The sequence below is a fragment of the Sminthopsis crassicaudata genome, chromosome 5 (assembly GCF_048593235.1).
Source record: "Sminthopsis crassicaudata isolate SCR6 chromosome 5, ASM4859323v1, whole genome shotgun sequence".
Classification (NCBI taxonomy): domain Eukaryota; kingdom Metazoa; phylum Chordata; class Mammalia; order Dasyuromorphia; family Dasyuridae; genus Sminthopsis; species Sminthopsis crassicaudata.
Genome location: NC_133621.1, coordinates 161131848 through 161151694, shown reverse-complemented (window position 1 = coordinate 161151694; position 19847 = coordinate 161131848). Strand labels below are relative to the sequence as shown.

General features: G+C 35.1%; 1 protein-coding gene across 8 annotated transcripts in view; it reads right to left on the bottom strand.

Moving 5' to 3' along the window:
* Positions 1-19847, bottom strand: part of FRMD4A (FERM domain containing 4A) — a 733796-nt gene that overhangs the window by 100908 nt on the left and 613041 nt on the right. For all 8 annotated transcript variants that reach the window (XM_074268578.1, XM_074268579.1, XM_074268581.1 and 5 more), the window contains one exon: positions 4781-4864. In XM_074268578.1, the coding sequence (XP_074124679.1) occupies positions 4781-4864 (84 nt within the window). The remainder of the gene's footprint in view (positions 1-4780; positions 4865-19847) is intronic.

Genomic DNA, 19847 nt, shown 5'->3' with positions numbered 1-19847 from the left:
GATTTATTGAAAAAGATGAAAGAGAGATGCGTTACAGGGAGAGCCTGAGTGAGTTTTCTGGTTTCACCACCAGTGCTCCCTCTAGTACATCCTAAAGTTAAAGGCTGACCATTGCGGACAGCTACGGCATTCTCCAGGCTGAACATGGCTCTCTTTCTCCTCCACTATCTGGGATAATTTGCTGATACCATAATAACTAAATTCTTTTTGCTTAGACTGTCTCCTTTTAAAGCCTCAATTTAAATCTTTTTTTTGTCCTGTATAAACTCATTTATGACAAACAGTGACCAAGAGTATGAGGCTGAAAAACACATAAATGCTTGAGGTACGCAGGACTTTTGCCATTTAGCTCCGGAGCGACGTAGGATTCGCTGCTAAGAAACACCTAGAATAGCTTGAACTGGCAGGAGCTAATTATTAAATTTCCAGTATAAGTATTAACACATTAGAAATCAGCAAATGCTATGAATCTGGGCTTGGTTTATTATTTTTTATTGTTACTTTTGTTGTTGATTATCTTTAGAAAGAAAATAATGGAGAAAATAATTCAGATTAAACATTAAGGTGTTTTGGGTTTTCTTGGCAGACATTTTATGTCCATAGATGTTATTTTTCATTTGTGTCTAACCCCATTTGGAGTTTTCTTGGCAAAGAGAGTTTGCCAATTTTCTTTTCAAGTTCATTGTACAGATGAGGAAACTGAGGCAAACAGAATCATACAGCTAATTAGTATCTGAGGTCAGATTTGAATTTAGGAGGATGAGTCTTCCTGACTATACGCCGACCACCACTTTATCCACTGAGCCACTTTACCGCTCATCCCTAGAGAACCGTTATTAAATATTTATCAACATAATTGTTCCTGGATAGAACAACCTATAAGTGATCTAGGAGCTACAATAAACCCGCCTTAAAAAATTAATCAATTGGGGGCAGCACAAGGAGAACCTTACCTAAAAAGGAAAAGAAAAGGCAGCTACCTTATGTTAAAACACATATAGCTCTAATGCTAACTATTGACTAGTTTTAGGCTTGGCACTGTCTAATTAAAAGTGCCCTTGTTAGTAGTACTTCTACTGGTAGTGATGGTAATAGGAGTAGTAGGAATAATGGTTGTAACGGGACTTCTGTAGCTCTTGAAGGTTTATAAAGAGCTTCCTTCAGATCAATCTTGTGAGATAATTAGTACAAACATTATACCTATTTTATGAAAGGAGAAGCAGAGGTTCAGAGGAGTTAAATGACAAAAGAACAACTACGGATTGTGTGTGAAATGGAGAGTATGGAGGGGTAATGAGTAAAGAAATCTTTATGTCAAAAAGAGAGCATAAGAATAAAGTGGGGGGTTATATACGTGAGCACATGAATGATGTATACTTATGTGTGAGTGGGAGAGAGAAGGTGATCTCAGCAGAAAGGGTTCTACGTTAGTATGCAGCAACACGTACCTTTCATTGGTTTCTAATTATATTTTGAGGCTTTTTATTCTCCCTCACTCACCTTATGGGAAATATATTGCTAAAATTGGTTCCATTTTACAGATGAATTTGAGGCATAAAAGAATGATTAAGTAACCTAGAACAAGGTCACAATTATTGGGATTAGAACTCATATCTCCATTTGAGTGGCTAAATACCTTCCCTGATCCAGACTGTAATCTGTTCTGCATACTGCTCTCTTCTGAAGGATGTATGACACAAAAGAATAACATGAATAAGAATAACAGCAGGAAACTCTCTAAGGGATGTATAAGCTTAATTTGGCAAAAAAAAAAATACAGATAATGTAGTATGGAGTAAATTTCACTGGATTCTTAACAGTTAGACTTGAATTCAAGGATTAGATCTTCCACTTACTAACTGTATCATGGGCAAGGCACTTATCCTCTATGAACTTCATCTTTCTCATCCCTAAAGTGAAGTGGCTTGACTACATGATATCCAAGTTATTTTCCAGCCCTTGAGTCTATGATTCTAGGCTAGGGAGGAGAAGGGTTGGGTTGGTATTCAGATTTATGAGTCAGAATATTTCTTCCCATCTGATAGTATATAGTATTTGACATGGGTGATGGATGATGATAGCTCAAGACCAGGAAGAAGTCCCCCCGAGCATCTCTGGATTATAGATATTTTTGATTCTATTTTCTATACTAAGCATGTGGCATATGCACACATACACACACACACACACACACACACACACACACGAAATATAATTACATAAATACCCTTCCTTAAGGGTTTTGCTGAAAAATTCCAAATAAATAGGTCACACTGAATATCTGCCAACAGATAAAAATCAAAGAGAAAAGAGCTCTATTCAATCAGCAGTGAGTTATCAGGGCAGTCCATGCGACTGACTTGTTTATACAGGAACTAGGTAATACAGCTTGAATGGACATGCTCCAGACTTACACCCCAATCCCGAGAGAAACAAGGAGTCCAGTGATGCCTTACCTGGACCTCAGTGGGGGCACATAGACAAAAATAGTGTGTCCCTAAAGCGGATGGCTGGAGAATGAAAATAGAACAACTATGGACTGTGGTCTGTGAATTGGAGACTATAGGAGATGATGGGTAAAGAAATCTGTGTATCAAAAAGAGAACATAAGAAAAAAGTTGGGGGAGACTATGAGTATATGAATGATGTATGCTTATGTATGAGTAGAGAGAGGAGGAAGAGGAGGAAGAGGAGGAAAAGGAGAAGGGGGTAGAGGAGGGAGGGAAAGAGAAAGAGAGGAGGGGAGGAAGAATTCCTTGATTTGCATAATTATGTAATGCATGTAAAATATTTTCATGATGAAAAATAATAAATCTGATTCTATTAGAATTTAAAGTTTTTTCATGGACTATATAGATTTTTGCATGTGGTGCAGGAGAGGGAGATAATGAATTCATTAATGTGCAAATGATGAATCAATGGCCATAAATGACTGCAAAGTGCTTAGAAATAAATGAAAATGGCAGATGTGACTGAGGAATAAAGATGGATCTCTCCCCTAAGCTAAAAGATAAGTAGTGACTACATCTGTTTAGGTCATTCTTCTTCCTTCTGATTCTTGGTGGCAAATATTCTCTAATCCTAGTTACCTCTTCCATTCCCATCCCTTTTGCTACTGGCCTCCTGAAAGTGCAGTCAGGTGCACTAATGGTAGAATTATGGAACTACATTGTAGGAAAAAAAATTATCAGAGGGCAGAAGAATCATGGGGATGATAGCCTGTGGGTTTGGAAGAACAAGGAAAAAGAAATATTATTTTGTGTGTGTGTGAGTGCACACGATTAAATAACTATAGATCTGGAAATTTATGCAGCTCAGTTGCCTGTGGGTTAAATAGACTTTGTTCTATTCAGCCAATTATAACTCTACAAAATAGTACATTACAAAACAAACAACCATTATGCACTAACCTGAATAGCTTTTTTGTTTTTTTAAAAGAACAGCAGTAACATGTTCAATTTAGAATTGAAGAAAGCTTAATTTTGTTTTATCACTAACTAGTTATCTAACCTCACACAAGACATTTCTTCTCTCTGGGCCTCAATTTCCCCATTTGTAAAATGAAAGGTTTGGACTATTGAAGTCCCTTCTGTCTCTGATAGAACATGATTTTACAAAATCATAGAGGTGAATTTAGCATGATATAATTACAGTGAAAATCAGGACAACTATATCATGAGAATTACACAGATTTCCAACTTGCAGGTTAATTCCCTAAGCATTACTCTGTCTCTTAGGCAAAAGGGATTTTACAAGATAAGTATAAACATGTTATAAATTTCTAATATTAAGACATGCTCTCTATTAGGTGAAGAGGCTTCCTAAAAATACCTTGGTCTTAGAAATACTAGTTTGTTCAGAGGAAAATGTGTCCGGGCAAAATGAAACATTGGCAATACATGTACCTCAGAATATAAATTTATACATGCCGTCTTCCAGTATATAAGGGTTGACTTACTTCTAACATGTAATATTTTTTTTTATTGTTCAACTGCTTACAGTTGCTATTTCAGAATGCCGTTTTCTGAATACGGTTTTATACTGTTAAAGGGCAAAGAGTTTTAAAGTTTTCTAGGAAGTTATATTATAAATGCTCTTAACAAGCCTGGAATAAATTTTAGGAAATGGGGAAAAAAAAGCCAGAGATCACTTCAACACATATTATAGGAATGTCACTCCTACTTATTCATGAACAAAACACTGAGCTGAGAACTTTACAAATTTCTAATTCACTTATAATCAGCCACTGAAAGTCCTATAGTTAATTAGAATGTTATATTACGTGGCAGCTGGTTTTGGAGAAGTAGAAGGGAGGAGTAAAGAATGGCCCTATCTTTTTTGCAAAGAAGAAAAAAATCTTGTCATTCCTCCAACATCACGATACCTTGACTATGTGACATTGGACGATAAAGTGTCCTCAAAACGAAACTCTAGAAGTAGATAAAAGTCAGCTTGGATTCCAAAATGAAACTATAGAGAGCAGATTAAAAACAAAAATCACTGCTCCTCATGGTAATGGCACCCAGTGTTTTATTTTATACATAATATATAATCACACAAAGAGCCCTTCCCTTCCAAAAAGTCTAATGCACTTCTAAAATTATTGAAATATGTTTTCTCAGCCTTACAGCATACACAGGACAAAGAATTGATGGGAGAATTCTCTCTGGTTACCCTGGCAGAGGAATAGACAGGTGAGATTTCATTTTTAGGCATGCAAAAGAAGGGAAAGCCTCAGGCGAAGTGATGACTAAAATCTGGAGATCTATGGGTAGGTTACCAGTAAGCCAGGGATGGATGCTCCTTCAGTGCTTGGGTGGGAAGTGCTGGCAGCTTCTTCAAATCACTCCTTACAATTTCATTGCTGAAAAAGCAATGAGAAAACAATGTTAAGAAACAGGATTAGACAAAAAAATAACCTTGAAAATGATGTGCCCTACCCCAGCTGCCTGCCCCAGAAAGTCTAACTGTATCATCTTATTTTTACTGAAAAAGGGTGGGAACTTTTCTATTTATTATACAGAGCCTTTCTTAAAAAATATACAACTATCTTCATACCATCCACAGACACAAAAATATACACCCAGAGTAGAACAGATTTCACTTCCAGTGCTAAAACCACAGTAGAGTTCTTCTATTGTATTTTTTTTTTGGGGGGGAATAGGACAGAAATATCTGAATGATTCTTGATGGAGGAAGATGTGAGAACAAAAGGGCAAGAGGAGAAGTAGTATGTGGCAGGTGCAGGAGTGGTGACAGAAAGGTTATGGGGGAAATATATTCCTTTGTTAAAGTTTTTTTCATATAATTTTCAGGGATCTGAGAAACTGATAACTTAGTTATCCCTTCCTTATGATCCTGTTTGATGCCTTATTACAACATCAACTCTGTTTTCTGGGAATTACTACACACTGAAAATAATTTTCTAAGTCACCATGTACACTTGTGACAGCAAAGAATTAGAAATAGTCTATGCTTATCATTTGGGAATTAGCTAAAAATTGTGGTACATGAATATAATGGAATAAATCTGATTTATAAGAAATGGAAAATAAGATGAATACAGAAAAGTCTGGCAAGATTTACATGATCAGATGAAAAGTAATATAAACAGAGCCAAGAAAACAATATACATAATGACTATATCATCTAAAAAGGTAATAAAAAACTTATAAAATTACAAAAAAAATATTGCTCCAAAGAAGGGATGTAAGGAGACACCTCATCCTACTTCTTTTCAGATGTTTGGTACAATGAACATAGTTTCAGACTTTGAAAAAAATTTATCACTCATTTTTGATGATTTTTTTCTTTTTTCCTTTATACTTATCTAATATGGTTCTCTGAGAGTGGGAGAGAAGAAGGGATTATTGGGAGAAATTTTGATGATTAAAAAACCCCTGCAAAATACCAATTAAAATTTTTAAAATTCATTTTCCAACATACAGATCACAAAATTTCTGTTTCTGTTGATGTCCAAAGTCTACTTGAAAGGTATAGGGCCAGTGCCCAGATTCTTTCACAATTGTTGATGAGGAAGTACAGAAGTACTAAGTGTACTATATTGGGAACAGAAATTCTTTATCCCTGGAAGTGCCTCAGAGTCTAACAGAGGAGGGGAGCTCCTCTCCAAGTATGCTACCAGTCATCACTGGATTTATGGGGGGAGCACAGATAACTCTTTAGTCCTAGGTGAAATAAATCTCCCTTTTAACTTCTGCCTCTTTTGAAGAAGTGAATCCTATCTTTGCCAAGGCAAATACATGCTTCATCCCATCATGTCATTGCCAATGGATTGTTTTCTTTATCATCCCCACTTTCTTTTTATTCAATGGCTCATTTCCTGCTGTCTACTAACATACCTATGTCTTCCCACTGTAAAATGCCTTTGCTTGATTCCATAATTTCTGCTGGCTATTTCTTTATTTCCATTTTTAGCTAAACTTCTTGAGAAAATCTTCACAACTGTTGCCTTCTTTCTCTACTCTCACTCAAGCCTTCTTGAGTCTTCTGATCTGCTCTCTCCAAAGTCAACAATGACATCTAATTATCAAATCTAACAACCTTTTAAAAATTCTCATCCTTCTTGATTTCTCTGCAAACTCTGACACTATGGATCATCCTTTTTTCCTAGATTTTTTTTCCTTCTAAGTTTTCCAGACTGTTATTTTTTGATTCTCCTCTTACCTGTCTAACCATTTCTCTGCCTCTCTTGCTTGTTTTTCATCCAAGTCATGACCACTAACCATGGATGTCTCCAAAGGCTTTGTTCTGGACACTTCTCTTCTCCTGTATACCACAAGTTCTTAACCTGAAGTCCAAAGAACCAATAAATCTAGAGCTAGAAGAAATGTCAGCAGCCATCCAGTCAAATCTCTTCCTTTAGCAGATGAGGAAAAACGGATGTCTGTGAAGGTTGAATAATTTATCCATGGCCATATAAGTATAAGAGACAGAATTTGAATTCAGGATCTTTGCTTCCAAAATCAGTGCTCATTCCAGTATACACCAAACTGGTGATTTGAAGTGATAGACAAAAAGGATTAATCCATTTTTCATTTTGTAAGACACTGAATCTATTTAATATAAAATATTCTATGAAGAAGACTATATAATATGGAACATTCTATTAAAAAAAGATTTATCAATCAATAAATCCAGCTCTACCACATACTTCCTGTTGGGCAAGTGGTTTTATCTCTTAAGGTCTCATTTTCCTCATCTGTAAAATGGTGGTGGTGAGTAGGTTGGATTGGATGTCTTTGAAGACCTCTTCCAATTCTCAGTCCTAGGTTACTATGAATTTTCTTCATAGTCAAATGTGTACTGGGGCAGTCATGTGCTGTAAATGTTAACATGCTCTCTAGAGGGGAGCATTTATACTGTACATGACATACTTTTAAGTTTAATCTATCTTGTTACCTTTTTCTCTATCATTTGCTTAAGTTCAAACCAGAGGTGTTAAATACACTGTGCATGTGGCTGACAACATTCTCAGTGCAGAGTCAGATTAAAATATGATATAGAAATATTTAACAAAATAAAAATTCAGTAAAATATAGATAATGTCAACATATGGTTTTCCAAGTCCACATGTATCCACAGGGACTTTTATGTACCAGGAACCTCTGTTTCAGTTTGAGTTTGACAGCACTGGGCTAAATGATAAAATAATAAATAATAATAAAAAAGTAACAAATTGACCCTTGATTTGAGATGTAAATGTTCACACTGAAATTTATTGGTCATCTTTTGCAAGCAGATTCAGGCCAGCTCTAACACATCTCTGACTGTGGGCTTTTATGTGCAAGGCACTATATTAAATGCTTTTGAAAATGGAAAAAAAGTATATAATATAATTCTGTCCTTACTGAATTCATAATCTAGTTGGGGGAGGATAGCAATGCATATATACACACAAACACACAAAGAGAAAACAGAGTCCAAAATGATTTTTGGACACTGGTGTCAAATATTTTTGGAGAAACAACAACAACAAAAATCACTGTGGGTGAAGAATTAGGCAAACTCTTAAAGACGGGATGAGATTGGAAAGTGCTGGAGAAAGATGGAAAAACATTCTTGGTGAAAGAAATGGTATGACTTTAAGGTGTTCATAAAGTAATGCTCAAAGTCTGTTTTAGGGAACACACCCTGTACAGTTAGATCTGCTTAATCAGAGGGGATGTTTATGGAGAGTTAAAATACATACCAGACACTACACTAATAAGGAGGAAGAAGATTATGGAGATTTGGACTATAGATTTCCCTATAAAAATAGGCAAAGAGGAATTACTGAAGATTTTTAAGCAGTATATAGTATTCACCTCTTTAAAAAATTTTAAAGTATTTTATTATTTATTTTTCCAATTATTTGTAAATATACTTTTTAAACATTCCTTTTGTAAGATTTTGAGTTTCAGATTTTTTTCTTCCTTCTCCCTCACCCTCATAAGACAGCAATCAATCAATCAGTACATATGATAAAAGATCAATCCAACAATGATGTACTGGAAGGATTCAACCTTTAAGGATGGTTCAGAAATCATTGTTAATAGGCCCCAGATCACATTTTTTTTAAAACTGTGTATCAAGATGTGCCAGAGGATCAATTGGGAAGTCCTTTGAGAGAGTCAAAGAGACTCTGGAATTTACTCATGATTACTGCACTTAAAGTGTGTTTGGGGAAGGAGAAATGACGGAAAAGATCTTCTTACCTACCAAACACCTAATTTGTTGGCAAACATGTTTTCCTGGTGACAGTCCCTTCTTTCTTTGACTTCTTTACTTAAGCTCCCAGCAGGTTCATTAATTATCCCCAGGGTAAGGTTGCATGGAAAAATATACCCTCCCCCACTAAAAAAAAAAAAAATCACTAAAGCATGAAGCCAGTTCAATCCATTAAAATCTGGAAGAGATCCATGACATGTAATCTTTCCCAAAGGATAAACATGAAGTAAATGTTATATTTACCCTTTTCTATCTCATAAAAATCTGCATTAACTTAAAGGAAGTTTTTAGGTTTACTAGATATCCTGGATCAAGTGCATTGTGGCTGAAAACCAGGAGAAATTGCTACAAATAAGGGAACGTTATTCTCCTAGATCTATGTGTGTACAGAACAAGTGTATCAAAATAGCCTTTAGTTTTTTATCATTAAGAAATAATGCTTTCTAAAACAAACTCTAAGGATGTACAAAAGTGTTTTAGTAGCTTTTTATGATGGAAAATATTTGGAAACTGAGAGGGGGAGCCCATAAATTAAGAAGTGGCCGAACAAGTTGTTGGATATAAATGTGATGGAATTCTATTGTGCTGGAACAAATGATGAAGGTTATGTTTCAGTGAAGCCTGGGCAAATATATATAAAATTATGCAGAGGGACTGAAGGGAGTACAAGCAGGAAAACAATTTATGCGCTAACACCAATACTGTAAACCATGGACAATTTTGAAGACTTGGGAACTGTGAAAACTGTAATGACCAACTATGCTTCCAGAGGACTGATGATGAAATATTCTACCTATTTCCAGAGAGGGGTGGGTGGGGAGGGGAGGTGTCAAACTGCAAAATGAAACATATATTTTTAGACATGACAAATTTGAACAATTAGTTTTGCTTGACAGTATATCTTTGTAAGAGGTGTTTTATTTTTCTTTAATTCTCAAGTTGTGGAGGGGTGAGAGGGAGAAAAAATTTTTTTTCTGATAAGAAAAACAAAATCTAATTTAAAAATTTTAAAAATCTAAACTTCACCTTAAAAAAAGAAATTATGCTTTCTATTTTTCCATAGGTTTATAGTTTAAGATGTGGAAGGGATCTTAGATCATCTTTAGTTGAATTGTTCATCCTTCATTTTCAAAGAGGACCAGTGACATCTTATATAACCTCTTCATTTTACAGACATAGTAGGGCACACAGTAGTGAAAATGACTTGTCCCAGATCACACAGCCTGTATCCGGCACACACACAATTCAAACTTATGCCCCAACATTACAGAGTTCAGTACACATAATCATCATCATGTTTCTAAATCTTGAGGGCAGCTAGATAGCACAGTAGATAGAGCACCAGCGCTGGAGTCAGGAGAATCTAAGTCCTTTAAAATAATTCACTCTCAACATAATCCCTTTTTGTGAATGTTGTTAAAAGTGTCAGCAAAATCCCATTCTTACACTTACCTCTCTTTACATGACATTTCTAAAATAACAGCACCACAATTTTCTCTTTAATCATTTATGTTATCTACATCTGATTTGCCGTCTTTTCTGAGGAATGTTATCTGATTTCTGTTGCTCTCTAAATGCCATGGGAATAGCTTAGGAGAGAAGATGAAGTTTCCAATCACTGACCTAAAAAGGTATTTTGACAAATATTTTTAGAAATGTAGCCAAATGCTCCAAAGGTCAGGTGGCAGCAGGCAAGTGCACATTGAGAAGGGTCAACAGAACTCACCATGTGCTCATTCTCAATTGGAGAAAAATAAAACATCCTTTCAGGACAGAACTCTTAGAAAAAACAGAGCTGCTCATGATTAAAAGGAGAGACAGAATATTCTTAGACGATCTTTCTAAAATGGGTTTCCTCAATATAAAAAAATTAACTAAAGTCAAAAAGTTATGATGTTACACAATGAACTGGTCTGGAGACACATCGAAAATATAAAATATTCAAAACATGTTTTTGGCCAAGTTAACCCAATGAACTATGTATATTTACTTAATTTTGTGGAATGCTAGATAATTCTTAAATGAACTACAATTTCATAATGAGAAAAAATGATTATTATTCTTTTCATCATTCCAGTGAAATGGTCAGTGTACTAGAAAAGGTCATCAAGCATCTTTCTCCAGATCCCTAAAAAGCACAGATGGTTAACCATCTGTTTTAGATGGCTAAAGCAAAAATTATTCTACACCAGAGCAGTGGGTAGTGTTTGTAAGAAAAACTCGTTTTTTTAGGTATACAAGGAGGAGTCAGTAACTCTGAACATTACTCAAGGCACTCTGGCATTATGGGAACTTTTGCAATATGTTCTGTAATGGACATCCAGTGCCATAGGCCAAGAGGGAGGTGATGTGACATTTTGAGGGCTTCTCCAAAGCTATGATTCTATCTTATTTTGAGCTATGGGTAAAGATTTATTGTCAAATCATTATCAGTGAACAGAAATTAGGCTTTCTTATGGCTTGTGCTTCACCATTACAAAGGCTAAGCATTTATTTATTTTAAAATTTTGCCTTGATCAAAACTTTTAGTAGAAAAAATATGTTTACGGATCCTCTTTTCTAGGTAAAACTATTAAACAAGTGAAACCCAAATATGCTTAAGCAAGAAAAAGGTGTGAGAAGCAGCAGTTTACTCTGTGGAGTCAGGAAGAAATGGATTGATGTCCACCTCCAAGTATTATGGTCTCAGCTTTGCAACTAACTAGCATTGTAATCTTGGGTTAAAAAACAAACAAACAAACAAAAAATCAAAAACAACTTAACTCTTATAAGTTAAGACTCAGTTTCATTTTCTGTAAAATAAAGGAATTGGATGAAATACTCTCTTAAAGTTTCTATCAGTTCCAAGATGCTTACACTTCTGCCATAATTCTGACTACCCTCTATCCCTAGGAAATTGAGCTCCATATCATCTCTCCATTCTCCAGTTTTGAGCTTGTCCTTATACATTGTCTTCACCATTTGCCCCATTTCTTTCATATTTAGCCTTAATCACTGATAGAGCATTGCATCAATCAAATTTAAGACTTTAGCTTAAAAAATCCAAGGCCTCCCATTGTCTCCAGGGCCATCTTTAGTCATCCTGATCTGTATCTGACCACTGGACCAGATGGCTGTGCACGGGTGAGGCAGCTGACCTTGCCCAGCCCTCCCTCACTGAAATCCAATTCACTTGCAAAGCATGGAATCATCTCCCTGATGCCATGGTTATCTTCAAGGAGACAAGCAAAAACCATAACAAGAAGAATGCAAGCATCTAAGGGCAGAGACTATCTCATTCTCATACTTTATGCACTTGTATCCGCAGCCCTTAGCTCAGTGCCTGGAACATCACTTTATTGCATTTATTGCATTATCCGTTTATTGAAAGGTATGAACTTAATGTAATGGTATGTATGTTGACTTTACAACATAAGCTTCTCAGATTTTTTGTTGTTGTTGTTGTTGTTGTTGAAAGGTAAAATGTTAATTCAGCAACTAGGAAATGATAAAAGTATATAATGAAAGAGAATTGCTGCAACATTCATTTCCTTCTTTTTGTATTGTTCTTATACATACTCTATGAACATATCCAACAATAGAACTCTTCCCTCCATCCCAAGGATGTGAAACTCTGATGTTATGTAATTTAAAACTGAGTACAAAGTCATTCTATGCTTGCCCCAAAGATTTCTGTAGCAAATTAGGATGGTAACTTCCTTATTTAACATTTTGTTTCAAATTCTTGCAGATTCTGTTCCTCTGAAGAGGTCTTACTAGCATGCTGGGTTTTAGCTGTTTTAAAATTATCTTTGACCTCAAGGTCTTTTCAAGTTATTTGAAAATTATAGAGAAAAAAATCTTTCCTTCTGAGTTACCCAAAACAAGTCAGAATCAGTTCAAATCTTCTCCAAATAATTTTCTCTGGGGTTCAAAATAGGTTTTCACTTTTAAAGGATTCTTGCTGCTTCTTCTCATCCCCACTCTCTCCCCTCATCAAATTTCCCAGAAAAGAAAAACAGAAATTTGCATGCTAATAGTCATTAACAAGTTACTTCAGTTTCATGGCAAACCTTCCAAACCCTGTGAACATCAGGTTCTGGATATTTTTACTAATCGTTCTAGGGGGCTCAGAAAATCTACTAATTTTCTATTAATTCTAATAATAGTAACATCTGTTGAATCTCATGGAGTCAGTCACAAAAATTAAAGAAAATAAGTTTCAAATGATCAAACAGTCGTTATTATCTGAAATGGACTCAATGTGGATATTTTGGACATTTATCTAAGATCGAAATAATACTATTAAAGGGTAGGGTATCCTGTGAGATTAACTGTACAGCTCCTTAATGAACTTTCAATATTGTCTGTTGGAGAGACAGGAAAATAACCTGTGTCATCTTGCTTAAAATAATAATTTGCATAAATGTTTTTATTATTGGGGGCAAGGATTTCAGAAAAAAAACCTAGCTCCTTGTTCTTTTGTTATTGTTATTTTTTGGTAATAGTTCACTTGTTACTATTTCATTATCCTATGACCTACTCAGAATACATTGTTTTGTATAACCAAAAAGACTAGTAAAATGGTCCTTTATAGATTTTGAAAATGCTATACTAAATTACTTATAAGTACTCTTAAAAAGAATGAGATATATTTTAGGAAATGAAAAAAATATTAATACTGCTCCCACCTCCAAAGACCTCATTCTCTTATCTTTCAAGGCTGCTGACAACATAATCATGAAAAGATTTTCTTTTAATTGGGATGTAGTGTTTCTGGATGTCAAGTAGACTTTTTTAGCTCACTTAAATGGTTCATCTCCCTGCTCTGAAACAGAGATGATAATGAATTTCCTTTTGTTAATGAAGGTCACTATTTGTATAACATCACATAGCAAATGTGTGTGTTGGTAAATATTTACCAATCAGATTTCTAGAAAAAAATGAAAGATATACTTTTAGGTGTAATGTTTAATTAACATTTTTTCCATCACTTTTTAAAATCTAGAATATCAACAAAACAATCAAACCTAGTTTGTAATGTTCATCATTTTCCAAATCAAACTGAAATTTAACACTTCAATCATACTCTTGCCTATTGTTTTATTTATGAAGATGTGTATTATTACAAAAAAAATTGAAAACCTCTAGAAGGTGCAGGATTTAGGATTTGCAGTCAAATGACACAATGACATTTTAACCTGATTTCTGAGCTTCTGATTTCAGGATTTGGTTAGCCTATGCTTGTGAACAGCTGTCAAAGCTGACCTCAAGTCTTCAAACTCTACTTTTCTTCTTCTTTTTTTAGTTTCTGTGGTTTGTTGAAATGGTGATGCTAATAGAGGCCAGGGTGCTCTTCCCCTCAGCACATGACTTGTGAGAATCTCAAGATACCATTTTGTAGCAGCACATCGTCCTTTGGGTAATAAAAGTTCAACCCAGAGATCCTTATGTTATATTCCTTCAAAATCAGTCTTTTTCAGGTGCTATTTGCTAACTGATACTAATTCATATTCCATAGGTAGATCCCTATTTTAAATATTAACATTAAGTTCTCTAGAACAAAACTATTTCCATATTCCAACTCAGATGTAAGGCAGCTTTACTTTGCTGATCTGGTGTCGATAACTAGACCAATTCTCATACCAAAAAATCCCATCTAACAGATATATTTCACCAGAGTCTGTGGATACAGGTATAAATTTCTGTTTTTGATGTCAATGATTTATGTTTTACTATATTTGATGAAGGTATAAGATACTTTTAAAAAACACTGACAATTTGGGTATAAGTTTTTATTGATGCTGAAGTCTACAGAATCTTAAGTTCCCAGAGGGGAGGAATTTCCTCATTTCTGTATTTGTTTTGGCAGCAGAGGCTAGTGGGTAGAGAGTAGGCCTTGGGGTTAGGAAGGCCCAGTTTCAAGATCTACCTCTGAGGGTGTATTACCCTGGGAAAAGTCTTAATTTCTTGGTGCTCCAGACAAATTACAAAAAAAAGGATAAATTACAGTAAAGTTGACAATCGCATTCAGCCTCTGCTTGAAGACTGTGTGTGTGTGTGTGTGTGTGTGTGTGTGTGTGTGTGTGTGTGTGTGTGTGCCCATAGTGGGCCCCCAAAACTCCTGAGATATTTTTGCATTACTCTCATAGAATGTTGGCAGCCAGGAAGCACAATGGATAAAGCTCTGGGTCTGAACTCAGGGAGACTCTGACCCAGGGCCAAAGAGAAGTGCAACCTTTCCTTTTCATGACAGTTCTTTAAATGTATGAAAACAGTTCTCATGGCTTCTTCACTACTTCAGGCTAAATATTTTTCCTTATTTCAACTAATTTTTATGTCATGACAGTAAGGTCATTCACCATCCTGGTTATTTTCCCTTGTGTGTACTCTGGTTTAGCAATATCAATCCTAAAATTTGGCTCCTACAACTTGAACACAACAATATCTCAGAAATCATCTGATCAGGGCTGAGCGTTTTTTTGGATGCTGTGACCCTTTTAGAAGCAGCAAGATGATGCTGAGCATTGAGCCTGCAGAGCTAAGCTGAAATCCACCCTCAGATATTTATTAGTAATATGATTCTGGGCAAATCACTTAAAAATCTGACTGCCTTACTTTCCAAAGCTGTAAAATGGGTAAATTAGCACTTATCTTCTAGAATTATTGTGATGGTCAAGTGAAATATTTACAATGTACTTAACACAATACCTGGCATATGGAAGTTATTTCAAAAATAATTCTTTCCCCTCTTCCCCTGATGAAACCTAATATCATAGTTGTTTTTTTTTTTCCTTTTTGGTTGCCATATTACACTGTTGCTTCATATTCAATAGTCCACCGATAGCCTCAGATCTTTTTTCAGACAAAAGATTTTCTAGCCAAAACATCCTCAACTTTGTACTTGTGAAACCGATTTAAAAAAACAACTAAAAAAAACTTTATATTTTTCTTTGGAAATTGTATCTCCTTAGGTGTGGTCCAATGTTCCAGACTGTGGAAATAAATTTTGGATCCCAAATCTGTCATCCAATGGGTTAGCAATCTCTCCTAGCTTGGTGGCATCTGCACATTTGATAAACATTTATTCAAGCCTTTATTCAAGTAAATGAGAAAAAATATCAAACAATCTTTTAGGGCAGAGTAAAATAACTTCCTAGGAATAATGCCATGCTTTGTACTTTGTATATAACAATGTGTTCTTTACAAAAGAATTCCAACATAACTAAATAATTTTTATATCTTGTCAAGCTGCATAAAATTAGTTTTTTTGGCTATGGTGTCTTTTTTTAAAAAGGGGTCAATATTTAAAATTATTTTAGTTTTTGATTTGTTGAAGAAGTTAAAATTAAATAAGATAAAATCCTCAAGATTTTTTATACCTCTATGGTCTTTGGGAGAAATAGTCACACACACTCTCTCTCTCTCTCTCTCTCTCTCTCTCTCTCTCTCTCTCTCTCTCTCTCTCTCTCTCTCTCTCTCTCTCTCTGGTATGTATGTATGTATGTACTGTATGCATATATATTCATATATATATATATATATATATATACACACACATATATATATATTGATATCACATATATTATCAACAAAAACTGTGGTTTTTCTGATACCCCAAACATTAATTAGTTCATTCAACTGCCTTCTATAAAGTCATTTTTAATTTTTAATGAATGCTATTTCCATATACTGGAAACATATTGTTGCATAAAAGGTTATCATCATCATCATCATTGATAATAATAACAGCTTATATTTATGTAGATTTTTAAGGTTTACAAAACACTTCCTACTATTTTCTCATTCGATATTCACTGTAGCCCTATAAAGTAGGTACTGCAGGAATTATCTCTATTAGACAGATAAGCAAATTGACGTACAAAGTGGTTACATGATCTTCCCATGTTCATATAGCTTCTAAATTGGATTGGATTGGTTTGTTTTTTCACTATCATATTATCTTCTCTAGTGAATCAAAGAACCAGTAGGATTAGGAATAGAAGTGCCAGCCAAGGCATAATCTGTTAATCTGTTGATGACCATCAGATTAGTAGCCACTATCCTGGAAGAAAGGTTAGAAATGCAGCTGTCCCAAAACACTGGAAGATCAGAGGGGACTGTGGGCTTGGCTGGAAGGTCAGGGCTGTCCAGGCTTAGGTCTCCTGGCCTCAGGCAGGGCAGCCCTTTAACTTCAGAACTAGCTGAGGAAGAAGAGGGCATTTGGCAATAGTGATGAGATCCTCAGGGCTGGTAGCCTGGGATCAGATACAGAAGTGGGGCTAGCAGAGGACTGGAAGCCATAAGGATGGACTGCTAGAGAAACAAATATTCCCTCCCTGTTAACTAACCCTATTTGTGGCTCTTTGTTTGATATATGCAAAAGTTCTTTTAAAATTCTTCATTCCTAAATAAGTAAACTAGTCCTAAAGAAACATTTGTAATGCCCCTGATTCATAACTCAGATATATGTATATATATATATATATATATATATCTATATATAGATATATAGATATAGATATATATATATATATAATATATATTTTACTTTGATGGGTCTATGATCTCACTAATATATTCCTTTAACAATATAGATTGTATACCATCCCTACTTTATGCTTTACTGGAATCCAGAAAATGTTACATGATATAAAGGAAAGTCCCCCACAAGAAATTGGGTGGTCTTTTGGGAAGAATTTATAGATGAGCATGGATGAGAATGTGTACACAGGATGAGAGTGTTTGGATTTTGTCACCATAAATCAGTAAGAGTGGAATGCATATTTCTCATAATCTTCCATCATCCTTTCCTGTAAGATTTTATAAACCAGTCTATATCACATTCTGATGTTTCCCTTCATTGCTCTTGCTTGGCTAGGAGATCAATAGTTTGTAGCTTAGGCAATTTCTGTACTAATTTGGTCTGATGGTTAGGTGACTGTTTTACATTAGATAGGAAATGGTGATAGTCTTCACTGATGGCAGTTCTTTTTATCTATTTCCTAATTTTCAATGTCAATAGCTTGTTTAAATGGACTAGGTTGACACCGCTTAAATTGCATAACATATCTTTTCATTTTTATTCTTATGTTTAGCTTAGTATTGATTTTGATTTTTGTTCTAACAAACAGAAAGCTTATTTAGAAATACCTTGGACATTGGAAACCAGTTATTTCCTTTCTACTAGGATACAACCATTTCATTTGATGATTTTTTTGGCATTCTCTTTCTTCAACTCTTTTTTAAAGAAAGTATAAATGATATAGAAACATCAGACTTCTCTGTACAGTTTATAAAACTTTGTCCCTCTTGTTTCTTGTATCTGAAGCATATTTCCCAGCAAATATTCTTTGTCTCTGCCTATTATCTGCCCCTGTCATCCAATCACTAAATCTTTCTTATCACCTTTGCACTGGAGTCACTAATTATAAGTTAATTTGGGGAGGAGCATTGATAATGTTTTTCACAGAATTTCTCTAACTCATTATTTTGGGCAAAAAGATGTTGGTATGTAACCAACAACTATTGTTGAAAAGATAAATATACTTTCTAGAACAATATAATCTCTTCTGGTAAATTATCAATTCAAATAAAGTCATGAAAGACTTAATTTTCCTTGTGTATATATGTACATAAATCTGGGAGGCTATTTGACTTTATGGAAAAAAAGAGGGAAGTTTTATAATTTGTTATAGAAAGAATTTTCCATAAAGCTAATATATAATTTTGTCAATTATATTTTATCTAAAATATTGTATTGACAGGGCATATTTCTTAGAAGAAAATCACTCTGTTAAATACTGCTAGAAACAATAATTGGTTTTCAAAGACTTATGCAGGGGGTCATACATAAAATAAATTCTTAATGTAGATTCTAAACTGAACACATATAGGAGGTAGAAAAAGAAAGGGAGGGAGAGAAGAAGGAGATAGGAAGAAAAAGGGAGAGAGAATGAGAGAGAGAGCGAGAGAGGGAGAAGGAGGGAGAGAGAGAGAGAGAGAGAGAGAGAGAGAGAGAGAGAGAGAGAGAGAGAGAGAGAGAGAGAGAGAGAGAGAGAGAGAGAGAGAGAGAGAGAGAGAGAGGGAGAAGGAGGGAGAGAGAGAGAGGGAGGGAGGAAAGGAGGGAGAGAGAGAGAGAGAGAGAGGGAGAGAGGGAGAGAGAAAGAGAAGGAGAGAGAGAGAGAGAGAGAGAGAGAGAGAGAGAGAGAGAGAGAGAGAGAGAGAGAGAGAGAGAGAGAGAGCGCAACGAGGCTCAAAGAGATTAAATGGATCAAGCCAAGGTTCACCTACTAAGGGGATATAGCTAGGGGCAGAGATGAAATTGGAACCTGGGCCTTGAAGTGAGTCTTCCTAAAAGTAGACAAAACTTCATTAAGTACATTTTGCCAACTTCAGATGTTAATGATAAACTCCGTATTTTGTTGTTAAGGACAGTCTAGTTGTACCTTTCTAGGAAGATTCAGAAAGTAGATTTCTTTTCTGAATTTATAGCTTCTAATACTAGAAATATAAAATATTTCTAAGCATCCTGATATGAGCAGAACCAAGAGAACATTGTACACAGTAACAATAAGATTACATGACGATCAATTGTGATGGGCTTGGCTCCTTTCAACAACACGGTGACTCATGGCAATTCCAATAGACTTGGTATGGAAAATGCCAATCAAATCCAAAGAGAGAACTATGGAGACTGAATGTTTATGGAAGAATGGCATTTTCACTTTTGCTGCTGTTTCCTTGTTTTTTTTTGTTGTTTTGTTTTGTTTTTTTGCACAACACAACAAATATGGAAATATGGAAATTTAGAAGAATTGTACATGTTTAATCTATGTCTTGCTGTCTTGGGGAGAAGGGAGATAAGGGACTGAGGGAGGAAAATTTGGAACAAAAATTTTTATAAATATGAATGCTAAAAACTTCTTTACATGTATTTAAAATAATTAAAATAATATTAAAAAAGAATCCTGAAATTTGGGGGTATTAAGGGGGAGAGGAGCAGAATAGAAAGGAGGATGATAATCTCAGGCTTATTCCAAAAAGTATAATTTATCAGGGAATTCAATAGAATGCTTCACTCGCCTCCCAACTATTCAATGAGTTTGATGTTACCAGCTTTTTTGATCAAGAGAAGT